This window comes from Zeus faber (assembly GCF_960531495.2).
Source record: "Zeus faber genome assembly, chromosome: 20".
In the NCBI taxonomy this organism is placed as follows: domain Eukaryota; kingdom Metazoa; phylum Chordata; class Actinopteri; order Zeiformes; family Zeidae; genus Zeus; species Zeus faber.
The window spans coordinates 16,695,407-16,708,709 of record NC_137207.1 but is presented as its reverse complement, the minus strand read 5'-3'; the positions used below and the strand labels follow the sequence as shown (position 1 = coordinate 16,708,709).

Genomic DNA, 13,303 nt, shown 5'->3' with positions numbered 1-13,303 from the left:
CTTAAATAAAAGTAAAAAATGGATCGCTATAAACTTTTTTTTTTTCTCAATTTATTAATTGCATGGAGGCTATTTGGTGCTTGTAGGGAGGATGTAGGCGGAGGATTTGGACGTGGTGGTGACGGCGCGTGGCACAGTTGGTCCGGTGATAAAGTTGCGGCTCCAGGTTATTACTTATATAATAATATAATAATATAATAAAACATGAATAATTAATAATAAGTGTTTCTAATGCCAGTGGAAACCTGGTGATCAGCCATTGATCGCTCAGTTAAGTGATCATTGATCACTACCAGGAAACAGATCTCTGTAGATGTGCTTTCTCTCTAAGCCGCAAAACAATAACCATAAATATATCCATAATGTGAAATAATCCATTGTCACACCTGCTTGGAGGTGAATATGATGCTTTACAGCCGGCTTGTCGAAATTGAACCAACTGTGAATGACAATACGCTGTGGAGGGAATTTAAAATAGATCTAAGTTTGCAATAAGATATTAATCGTAAGCTGCATTTTTATAGTGACATGCATCACTAAAATTCTTATATATAATAACAGACACAAAATAATTTAGTTTAATATGGGTTTTTTTTGCAGTCTTTGTACATCACCATAGCAACTATGGTGTTGCTATGGTGATGTACAAAGACCCGCAAACCCCCCCCCCCCCCCCCCCCCCAAAAAAAAACATTAAACTAAATAATTTCGTCACGCTCCTTCCGTTTCGCCGCCGCCGCGCCTCCCCCTCACTCCGCCCGTGCCGCTCGGGGGAAGCGTCGTCGTGCCGCCCCGTCCCGCCTGAGACAAAAGGAGGAGGGGGTTTCTCACCTTCACCGTCATCTCAGTCACAAAGATCGCCGTGAAGATGTAGTTGGACAAGGTGAGGAATATCCGCTCCTGAGGAAGAAGACAGCGGGAGGAGGGAGAGGGGGACAGAGCGAGAGGAAGAGTCATCGCCGACTTGAGATACATGACTCGCACACCTCTAACGGCTGAATTAAATAGTGATTCCCTCAAGCCATTATCCATAACGTGAGCGACGCTTTCACAGCGTGAGGAGGAATATTTAAAGATGTGAGGATGATAATATTAAAGTGTCCCGTTGAGCTTTCACAGCTTGTTCCCGAGCCCGATCACAAAATGAACACTAAATGGTCAAACGGCTGCTTTTAAGAAGCACTTTTCCAGCCACTCTCTCGCTGGGTCAGGAAATCTGTGTTTTTAGTCAGCGACACCATTATCCCAGGGGGAAACCTTCTGATTAGCGGACCTGCTCAACACCCCGAGCTTCAGCCGCAGCAAGATACAAATATCTGCAAAACAGGTATTTAAGGCTGAATTATTCATGGGACGATAAAAAAAGCACTCTTTTTCTCCCGCCTCCCCCTTTTTTAAAACCCACGACAGGAACGCACAATCGAGCATAATCGACCTTTTCAATTATATTGATTTCCCTTCAATTCGGTTTTGCCCCCAGAAAACAAAGCGCGATTGCTTTTTTTGTTGTTGTTTTTTTAATTCGCTTTTTCGCGAGGCCCCGAAAAGACCGACAAGCGCCGCGGAACATGTAATCCGCTGGTTTCTGCTTCCACGGCCACCGGCAGGATTTCCCATGAACTTCGGATCGCTGCCGCCGCCGCTGCTGCCGCTGTCTGTTGCCGCCCGGGGGCCGGTGGTTTGCCGGCAGGCGTGCGGAAGTGGAAGAGGATGGGAGCCTGTTTGCTCAGCTAAACAAGGACAAATAAAAGAAAACAATCTGGCCAGCAAAAATGACCTCCGCTCCGACAGATGCTTATTTACCCAGCTTCCCCTGTGTTTAGCAGGCAGCACCCTCTCCTATGCCTTGGTGCATGTGTTTGTGTGTGTGTGTGCGTTTGCTTGTGCGTGGGGGTGGGGAGTAGCATTTCCCATGACCTTCTGCTATCCGATGCAAATGTTCACGAAAATTTAATCGCTCTCTCTCTCTCTCACACACACACACACACACACACACACACACACACACACACACACACACACACACACACACACACACACACACACACACACACACACACACACACACACACACACACACAAATTATGCCTGCAGTGCAGTCTGGGAATGCTCGCTATGACATCACCCGAAATGCGTTTTAAGAACATTTATAAATTCCAGCGTTGACAGCGGCCATTCCTGTCCTGTGTGAAAAAAGGCTCCTACTTTCATTCATTATAAACTAACTGCAGGCACACGGTACGGAAAAGGAGAAGGATGTTTATAAGGCCGAGAGAGAGAGAGAGAGAGAGAGAGAGAGGCTTCTCTTCCCTTAGATCTCCCTGTTTGCTTCCAGATACATTCTTTGGTGCCACTTTGGTGCCGCTGATATCTGTTTATTTTATTTGTGATAGCATTAAGCTTCACAAATATTGTACCTAATCATTCGTATGAGTGAAAAATAAATAGCACACTTATATAAACGACTCGTATCCATCTATAATCCTTACCTCCACTGTTAGCAGCATTCAAACCAAAGGACATGAAAAGTTTAAATCATACGTTTAATGTAAATAAAATATAATATAATAGTCTATTATATATAAAATATAATATAGTAAAATGCAATAGAATTAACTCATAATATTCCAAATACCTAATCAATAATTGACCTCGGTATTACCCTCCCACTCTACAGCAGTAGAGACATAATGACAGAGAAACAAAAAGTTTCACACTGTATAAGTACAAGGAAAAAATAAATCCCCCAAAAAAAGCCACCAAAATAAAAAAGTATCAAAACAGTCCAATATAGTATAATTCACACTGTATGCTGTTTAAATGGCCGAACGACATAAAACAGGGAAGGTAGATGGATGTCCAACCCGTGGTTCTGGCTTTCCCCGGGAGACGGAGGCGCTGGGGACGCCCATGGTTTGTGGATTGATCTGAAGTGATGAAGTCAAGGTCGGTATAATTCAACGCAGAGCGCCGGACAGTGATGCACCGTCCCCCGGCTCAATTAGGAGCGATAATTCATGAAAGGTGGTACAATCATCCTCCATCATCATCCCTGCAGAACCGGACAAGGCCGAGCCCGTGTCCAGGCAACACCGCGGCCCCAAAACCAAAACAGAAGTGCGCTGAGAGGGCAGCGGCCAGACACTCCGCTCCCTTCCAGCACAATAAACAAATTATTCACCGGGCGCGCCGCACTGGACCACCACAACTTGAGCATTTAATCCCTTTCGCGGGGGGAAATCAAACCATAAACAGCGAAAGTGAAGTCTGCACAGTCCCGCTCGGCCCCGGACGGCGCGTCGGGGTGGCGTACGGCGGCAGAGAAGCCGGGGGATTAATAAATCGGTTGTGTTTTTCGGCGGTCGGCCGGCGAGCTGGAGCCCACTCGTGCGGAGCGGCAGTGGCGCGTCACACTTTGCGTTCCACCTAAATAAATGGCTTTGACGGAATGAAATGATTCTTCTGACTCTCGTCACACCAATGGAGGCGGATAATTGAGCAAATGATTTTGCCGAGTCACTCGTAAAGAATCCCCAGAAAGAGCCCAAGTTTTCACCACTAATGCAAACACGGTCGGTCTCCCATCGCAGCGGCAACGGTGCGGTACGGCGCGGCGCCGCGTGGCGGATGCATCGTTTCGGGCCAGATGGTCGTCATCCGCCGTGTGTCCGCGCACATCTAAGGGCTTGATAATGTGTGTCTTGTCTTGTGTCCCGTCTTGTTGGCCCTGATGAAGCCCAGTGTCCTGCGGGGCCGGGCCCCCGTTCCTTAAACATCTGCCCTTCTGGATATTGGCCACGTGTGTACGCCGGCCCCCCGAGGTAATTCAATGAGGCGACGGAGCTCCATCTCTTCCTCAAACGGAGGCTGTGTGTGTGTGTGTGTCAGTGTGTGTGTGCCTGTGTGTGTGTCCCTGTGTGTCCCTGTGTGTGTGTGTGTGTGTGTGTGTGTGTGTGTGTGTGTGTGTGTGTGTGTGTGTTTGTGTGTGCGCATGTGTGTGTGTGAGTGTGTGTGTCAGTGTGTGTGTCCCTGTGTGTGTGTGTGCCTGTGTGTGTGTCCCTGTGTGTGTGTGCGTGCGTACGTGAACACGTGTGTGTGTGTGTGTGTGTGTGTGTGTGCATATATGCGTGTGTGTGTGTTTGCATATACGCGTGTGTGTGCATATATGCGTGTGTGTGTGTGTGCATAAATGTGTGTGTGAGTGCGTGTGTGTGTGTACGTGTGTGTGCATGTGTCTCTGTGTCTGTGTGTGTTTGTGTGTGTTTGTGTGTATGAGCTTCTCTATACGTGTCCTGCATCAGGAGCTCACATTTCCCAGAGCCGCTGACTCACGGCCAAAAGGTTTGGGGTCCTCACACACGCCGAGCTTCTGCTCCAGGACAAGGCCGCCTTCAAAGCTCGAGCTCCACGGTGTGAAAGAGTTGAAGTGCGTGAGTGCGACTCCATCTGTTTGTCATCGAGGCAATAATCCGGGAGATTTTTCGTATATAAACAAAATCCTGTGTTAATCGTCTTTATTGACAGATGAGTAAAATGAATGAAAAAGGATCTGGTCGCTGACGCCTCAATGTGAGAGTCATCGCAGCCGCAGGAAAGTGATGGAAATTTTTCGATTTTTTTTTTTTGCCACAGGAGCCGTAATCACCCCACTTCATTTTTGGACTCAATCTATTTCCAGTCTTTGCAGCCGCGACTGCATTCTTTACGACTGATGCTGCAAATACAAAGCACGCTCGATGGTGGCGGGCAGCATCAGAGCGTCATCTAATGTCACTGTGACAAGTGAGCAAAGTACGGCAAGCCATGCGGGTCAGGCCTTTTTCTTTTTTGGTTCTTCGTCAACTACAGCATGCCTACACCACGGAAATTCCTAAAAGTGATTTTCAAACAGTATCTTAAAGAAAGTGTAAATTCTGCAAAATCAAATGATATATTTATGTGTGTGTGTGTGTGTGTGTGTGTGTGTGTGTGTGTGTGTGTATGTGTGTGTGTGTGTGTGTGTGTGTGTGTGTGTGTGTGTGTGTGTGTGTGTGTGTGTGTGTGTCAAATCCGTCACTCACGGCGCTGCCGGCCTCGATGTGCGGCCTCTCCATGGCGATGGTGATGCAGTTGAGGAAGATGATGGCCAGCACCACGTGGTCAAACATCTTGTGGGTGATGAAGTTGTTGCACACGTCGCGGAACCTGGCGGGCGGGAGGAAGAAATAAGTCACGGGAAAAGGAAAAAAGGCCCATCTGTGATCAAATGCAGGAAGGATCTGGGGATCTGGAGGACGGGGGTCACTGGCGGAGCATATAAAAGGACTCCGATGAGGGTCCCACACTGGGTTCATTATCTTTACCAACTCCCAGCACCCTATGGGTGGGTGGGGCGTGATCACAATGTAGTAAACCATACAAATGGTTTGGGATTAAAATCTCCCGACGCAACCCCTGAGGAGAAATAAATAAAAACACAATGTACATTAGCGAGGGGCATTTGTCAAAAGGCATTTCGTGCTTATCAGCGACGAAAGGTCCCGTCCACTGGATGCAAGGGAGAGAGAGAGAGAGAGAGAGAGAGAGAGAGAGGGATTCTGTCTCGCTCACGGCCGCTCTGTAATGAACTACCGTGGAATTACAAGTCATTAATTACGCTTGACTTTCATTGTCAGACATGAAAAGCTTTAGAATGGAGAACAGAGAGAGAGAGAGAGAGAGAGAGTGACGTAGTAAATGGCGGTGATGCAGAGCGCTGGAAGGGATTAACATCCTTTTTTGATGGATGGTAGTGTATGTGAGGGGCTGTGACATGAGGGGTGGTATGAGGGGAGTCGTTGGATTTCACTATACTGTACACACGCCATCAGGTCAACACATGAGTGTCTGTGCATGTGCCTTTGTGTGCGTGCGTGCGTGTGTGCGTGCGTGTGTGCGTGCGTGCGTGCGTGCGTGCGTGCGTGCGTGTGTGCAGCATCCGGCCTCACGATCGTTATTCATACATTACGGCACGCAGTGAGCCAATTCCTCTTTGATATCCACACGCCACATCCGGCATGCTAAAGAATTCATGGGCATCCGCCAAGCCAAGGCACATGGCATGCAGGTGGACCCCCATGGTGGAATCATCGTCATGCCAACCCCATTCTCACGGGTCAGAAAAGGATGAGATGTCTGGGATGCCAAGGAACCGGGTGTCTATCGAGTTGGTTAAGGCAATATTTCTGCTCAATAGAAACGGAACACTCCGTCCTTTCAGAAGATCAGGCACAAGGAGGCTTTTGACGTCGTCGTGATGCCCGCTTGAAAAGGTCCTGACAGCCATCTCAGATCCAGCCTTTCGGCTTTATTAACTGACCTTTGGAAACCATCCGACTATCAATGCCAGCTGTCCGTCAGATAGTTTATATAATTATATTAAACCACACGCTTTCAAAAAAAAAATTAAAAATTCTTTCAGACTTTTTAGACTTGCAGGACTATGAATGGACTAAGAATCTCCTGCAATACCCACACTGACCACTGGGGGAGCCGCTGTCCTCACACCAATCAGCTCCATGATTACCTTCTGACCCCATTGTACTTCTACTTTCAATGCAGAGCTTTGAAGACCGGACCTGTATGGTCATATGCTAATTACATCATCAAGCTTACATTCCTATTTGAGATTTTAATAAATAATAATGGTGGTGGAGTGCGTGAGTCTATTTGTCGGGGGTGCTGGTGGTTTGTGTGTGTGTGTGTGTATATGTGTGTGTGTGTGTGTGGTCTGCTCACTAATTAAAACATCAAACATAGACACCAAAGGATATAGACACACACACACACACACACACACACACACACACACACACACACACACACACACACACACACACACACACACACACACACACACACACACACACACACACACACACACAAAGACCGCTCCTCTGATAGAAGGCAGAGACATGCAGATCAAAGGCTGTTTAATGCACAGGGGGACAGCGAGCACAGGTTAAGGGATCCAGCACGTGCCACGCATCATGCTGGAATCTCTCCCTGAGCTTAGTCACTCCTGACATCGCACAAATGCATGGACAACTTCCTTAATGGAGACAGCGTGCAGTGTGTTCGGTATGAGGGAAAACGACGATGAAATGGAATGCTGTCATCGACAGATACACTGATTAAAGACCCTGATGTGAGACAGATGGTAAAATGGTGGCTAGAATTCGGTCTGGGAGTAGTTTAGGTATATTAAACACGATTGCAATATATCACAATATCCGCTGTTTTTGTTGAAAGGCTGTGTGAACTGTGTAAACAACACGTTTACACAGCTTGACGACTGCTGACGAAATGTGCAAATTATAAGTCCCTTAGGACAAAAGCATCTGCTAATGTGTATAATAATACTGCACAATAATTTTGCTAAAGATGCATCGAACTGGTCCTGGAACTAAAATGTTATTGTTTTGAACTAAACCATAGGTTATAACTAGATATCATTCAGAGACTTTGGTGTCTGAATCCTTCCGTGATCTACAAATTTCCTGCAATAGCCTAAATGGCCACCGGGGGAACAATTGCCCTCAGTTTCAGTCTGATCTCCTGTGCATCTGTGAGCCAATCAACTCCGTACGTGCCTCCCTTTTGCTCCGACCCCTTATGGGCTTCCTTTCTATGCTCCTGAAGACCGAACTGGTTTGGTCATATAAGTCTTAGTCTTGTGACGTTCGGATACCACTAATGGACAAACGGTAACATCCAACTATGGCACAGCCCTAGGGCTATGACAGAGCTGCTGGGGACCTACCTGGATTCAGGTGGGAAGAGGTAGAGGGACCAGGTGTTTCTCTGCCGACACCACTCCGGCTGCTTCTTCTCCAGCCAGTGGAACAGTCTGGCAACGCGACCCTGCAGAAGGTCAAAAGGGAAAACGGTCGAGCTGGGTTCAGGAAATATCATGGTCATACATAGAGTGGGAAACCATCCGTTCAGACACAACTATCTGTTGACTGACTGACCGCGAGGGCTTCCTCCTCTGCGTTTTCCTCCTCTGTGTTGTCCTCCAGGGAGATCTGCGTGGGGCCCAGGGTCGAGGGTGAGCCCTTCCCGTTGCAGTCACTGTGCTCTGGGGGCCGTAGGTGGCCGAGCGAGGGGGGTCTGGAGCTGTGCGTGCTGGCCGAGCGGTACAGGTAGGGGACCTAAATGTCAAATAAGAACGTGTCAAAGAACATGGATGGGTCAAATTGGACACCCAAAGGACGGGTATCAGGTTTTGGGCTTTGTGGGTCTACCTGCAGCAAGGTGTCGGGGGGAAGCTCCATGGAGCTCCGTGTCTCCACTGACTCCATCCTCCGGTGGCGGGGACCGGCCTGCGACTGCGACATGGAGTCGGTCCTGGCCAGGGAGGCGTTGTCTTCTTCTTCTCCACCGCCGCTGCCCTCCGTTAACCCTCCTCTGCTACTTCCTCCTCCGCTGCCCTCACCCTCCTCCTCCTCCTCCGAGCTGGAGCCCCGCTCGCCGGAGAGGAGCGAGCGCCGCTCCCCGGACTGGCGCTTCTGCCGCTTGAGGGAGGGAGCGCGGCCCAGGCTGTTCCAGCTGGAGCGCCGGCTGGTCCGCCCGCTGCCGCCTGAGCTCCAGGGGGCGTATGGGGAGGAGCTACGGACGCTGGCCTGTAGCAGGGGAGAGAAGGTTAAAAAAAAAACAAAAAAAAACGGGACGAGACAGACTGACAAGGCAGGAGCGGGGAATGTCTGCGACGTCTTTCGCATGAATCACATTATTTATCCTCGTCGGGGGGCAGGCTGGAAAGTGAGTCCCCTCACAAAGCATCGAGATATTACCTCCTTTTCAAAACATTACACTGCAGCCGATACCTGGATCATCTTGCACCGTGATAAACAGCTGCTGCGGAAGCGACAGGCGTCCGGGGCGTGTCGGGGCTGTCACCCCAGCGTCAGACTCACCGGGGACGGGTAGTGGAAGGACGGGTCCACGGAGACGTTGCTGCCCCGGATGGACTCGTACCCCGCGACGGGGTCGCCCGCCGCGGGCAGCTTGGGCACGGGCATGGGCGTGGCGGCCGTGTGGGTGATCAGCGGAGGGGTCAAGCTGCTCTTCAGGTCCACGTGGCCGTTTATGGGCACTACCGGTGAGGAAGAGACGAAGGAACATGGGGAAGGGGATGAAGGGCAAGAGGGGGTCAGGAGCAGGAGAGGGCTAAAACCAATCCATCCGAAACCAACACTTTTAACAATTTGATTCTATTGTTCCTTAATCCGGCAGAAAGTATGTGCGCTTGTTTCAGGAACAATGGTACATTGAATATGAGCCAAGATTTGATGATGGTCTGACATTTGGGTTTGTGGAGGTAAAAGAGAGATAGGTGGCTACTAAGGCTAAAGAGATTTTTCTTATATATGAGAACAGAAAAAAACACGTTATCAATCTGTAATAGATTTGAAAGTAACATTTCGGAACATCTCTCATCAGGAACAATGAAATATGATTCATTGATGATGTTTCCATTCATGTTGTTAATTTCCAGCTTTTTATATTCCTTGAACTGGGTTTGGACCCGTGATTAAAAGTGGTCGGCACTCAACAACGGCAGAATAAACGGGTGAAAGAAGGGAACGCAGAGAGAGGCGTTTTAACGAAAGGTGAGGTCGCTCCATTCAAACAAACAGAAAAAAAGGAGGAAGAAGAGGAAGTGGAGCGCACGGAGGACGCTAAAGTGGCATTCTGCGCCGTAACCAGGAGCCGCCTCCGAGGACAAACAAGCGGAGCCCTCTGTCTTCCCCCCCCCCCCCCCTCCAAATGGCTGCCTTGTACGGTCGCTTGGTGTTTGCATGAATATTTCAGCGGGGAACTTAATCTTAAGGGATGCTGATGCTGCGCACGTGGGGGAGGAAGCATGCTCAGCAGCGAAACGACTACATGACATGCTGGAGGGGAGGTAATGCAGCTTTAATACGACTAATTCCACATGTCTTCCCAGCCGTCATCCCCCTCCAGTCTGGGAGACTCAAATACGACTTGGCTGCAGGGAGGTTAATTCTGCACAGTAGTGATTGGAGGGTCTTCCTCAGTCAGGAACAGAAATTATAATTAGGTGGTGGAGGGGTTGACGTACTGTTATTATTGATGATGTCCGCCTGGTTAGGGGAGCTCAGGTTGGAGGCTGGGATGGGGCACGCGTTGAGGGGGAAACCGAGGGCGGTGACGATATCAAATGGGGAGTCACAAAATAAACAATAGATCCCGTTTGAAGCTTCTTGGCCTGAAGTAATCTAGCGTAATTTTACCTAGTTAAAAAAAAACTAAAACAAAAAAAAAAAAACTTGAAGCATGCATGAACCCGGCGTGTTCTCCATCGTGAACCTGGGAAAGATTAGGGGGAAAAATGTAGAGCGGTCGATTGTGCAAATACAGATGTGGGATGGTTGTTTGTGAAAGGAGGTTTGATTTCCAGCGTTTTGCATTCCTGTTACAGCACAATTAGGTTCTTGCCGAGTACAGTCATGCGATGTGAGTACAAGCGTGTGTGAGCTTGTGTGTGTGTGTGTGTGTGTGTGTGTGTGTGTGTGTGTGTGCGCGCGCCCGTGCGTCTCACCTGCAGAGGCCGATAAATCCTTCTTGCTGCCGTTCACATCCTCCATACTGCGAGTGCAGAAATCTATCTCTGAGGCCGGTTTTGATGCATCACCCTTCGGACACATCCAACACACACACACACACACACAGACACACACACACAAGCACACACGCACCCACGCACACACACGCACACACACACACACACACACACACACACACACACACACACACACACACACACACACACACACACACACACACACACACACACACACACACACACACACACACACAATATAGACACGCACAATAAGGACAGCAAAAAGACACTCATACTTTGCACAGTGTTTGTAGAACAAGCCAGAGCATTGACATTGCCTCTAAACACGGATCCTCTGTGTCACTTCCTCAAGTACGATGCCTCGCATACAATTCTTCCATGAATGTCACGTCTCGTTGTGTTTACATGTGAATTCTGGAGGAGCCAACATACCTAGCAAGCATCAACTGCAGTTGTATATACGCTACGTGAAGAAGGTGTAGAGCAGGGTGGTAAGTCGTACGGTTTGGGGATCGGTATCCAGAGGCAATCTCCCGCTGTGAAACAGGCTGATGGGGGCGCTATCTCCCTGACCTCCGAGACTAAAAGGGTCAAGGTTGCGCATACAAAGAGGTGGCGAGCCCATCGCCTGTCTCAGACCAACCCCAACACAAGTACAAAACTGCCGGCATGCGAACAAACAGCTGAAACTCAAATGGAGCGTCCACAGCAAAACACATGCAACGACAAAACAGAGTTCTGATCGGTTTCAGTGACACGGGTGTCAAGGTTAAGAAATACTGTAGCTCTGTAGTGGTATAGCGGAGTGTAGTGCTGTGTTGCTGTAGTACTGCAGTACTGCAGTGCTTTAGTAATGCAGCGCTGTACTAGAATAGCACTGTAGTGCTATAGTGCTGCAGTACTACAGCGCTACAGTACTGCAGTGCTGTAGTACTGCAGTATTGTAGTGCTGAAGTGCAATAGCACTATAGTACTGCAGCGCAATAGTACTGTTGTACTGCAGTTCAATAGTACTGAGTTGCAATAGTACTGCAGTCCTATAGTATTGTGGCAGTACTATCCTCTCCTGGGAAAAACCAAACTAGGAGACTAAACAGAGGTATTTATATTGGGCTGGGTCACCGGCTGACCCCGTTCTGACCACATTGGTCCAGTGAACAGCCATCAGAGCTGACTTCCGCTGGCTTCAGTGTGGTCTGGCACAGACCGGAAAAACTGCACACGCAAGCTCAGGCGCGCACGCATAAACACTCGTAGGACGGGAACACAGACACGTACTGTACACACACCCACCCTCCTGTGTGGTCTGAATCATAAGTCGTACCGTGCGCGCCAGGCCGTGTCGGAGTGGCAGAACTGTTTGTGCCCTGTTGTCGCGTTCCATCACCGAGACACGACAGCCGTGTCAAAATACATTTTTCTTTTCGCCATCGCTTCTTTATCACGTCTCCTTGTTTGCCAGATGTTTGCTCCGCCCCAGCGTACCCGTCTCCTGTCCGTGTGTTTGAGTGTGTATCTCCATATAGAATAAAAGGCGTGGCAGTATTTGACCCCTGGACCTGCAAGGTCTGGGGAAATGGACTAGGTTCTACTGGGAGGGTGGGACTTCTGTCCCGGACGACATCTCCCGCTCCAATCACACTTAAAACTTTGTTACACATCAATCTCCCTGGCTCACCGTCAAGTATGAGGGTCTCAAATCCGGGCCAGAACCCATTAATGAAGGAATCCATTAATGACATGATTAATACTCTACATGAATGGTCCTCAATAATGTTTTACTGAAAATATTGAATAATTAATTAATAATATAATTAAGAAATTATTACAAAATAATAATTAATAAACAATCATATGTAATAATTATTTTACATATACAAATAATATTTAATAATGTTAATATCAATAATATTTTACTATTATAATAGCTGTATTACATATCTTATTTAATTTCTAGGAATCATTATCATACTCAATTTGATAATTTTTTCAAAAATGATGTGCTTTTGTGTGACCGACTTGAGTAGTGACACGCATACACGCACGCACGCACGCACGCACGCACGCACGCACGCACGCACGCACGCACGCACGCACGCACGCACGCACGCACGCACACACACACACACACACACACACACACACACAAATAAGTTAACAGACAACAGAACAGTGGAATCCAATGTCAGCAATGGCGCTCTCCTGCAGTGCTCTCCAACACACACCATCCATCAGGACGTGCAGCTGGGAGAGGACGCCCAGAGCACTGTGGGCGCTCGACCTTGTCCCATCTCACTCTCTCTCTCTCTCTTCTTTTTTTCTGTCTTTCATAAGGGCATGGGTGAGGCAGGAGTCCCAGTGTCTGTGCGTACAGCATATACTGGCTGTGGGTGTTGGAGGCAAAGGCTAAGCTTTTACTTGGCTAATTTATATCTAACATACCTATAAGAATATTTTTTATATTCTGTATATATTTGGCTACTTCTGTTCTGTATTTTTTGCCATTTCTGTATATTTGTCAATTTTTATTTTTATTTAATTACATTTGTATTATTATTATTATTATTATTATTAGTAGTAGTAGTAGTAGTAGTAGTAGTAGTATTAATATTATTATTTATGGTTATATAAATATTTTATTATTATATATTTTTTCCAGACTCTTGAACTTT

General features: G+C 47.9%; 1 protein-coding gene across 1 annotated transcript in view; it reads right to left on the bottom strand.

Moving 5' to 3' along the window:
- Positions 1–13,303, bottom strand: part of cacna1g (calcium channel, voltage-dependent, T type, alpha 1G subunit) — a 121,502-nt gene that overhangs the window by 49,635 nt on the left and 58,564 nt on the right. The window contains 7 exon segments of the mRNA XM_080021235.1: positions 832–900; positions 5,062–5,185; positions 7,782–7,882; positions 7,993–8,172; positions 8,266–8,643; positions 8,938–9,116; positions 10,587–10,680. Of these exon segments, the coding sequence (XP_079877361.1) occupies positions 832–900; positions 5,062–5,185; positions 7,782–7,882; positions 7,993–8,172; positions 8,266–8,643; positions 8,938–9,116; positions 10,587–10,680 (1,125 nt within the window).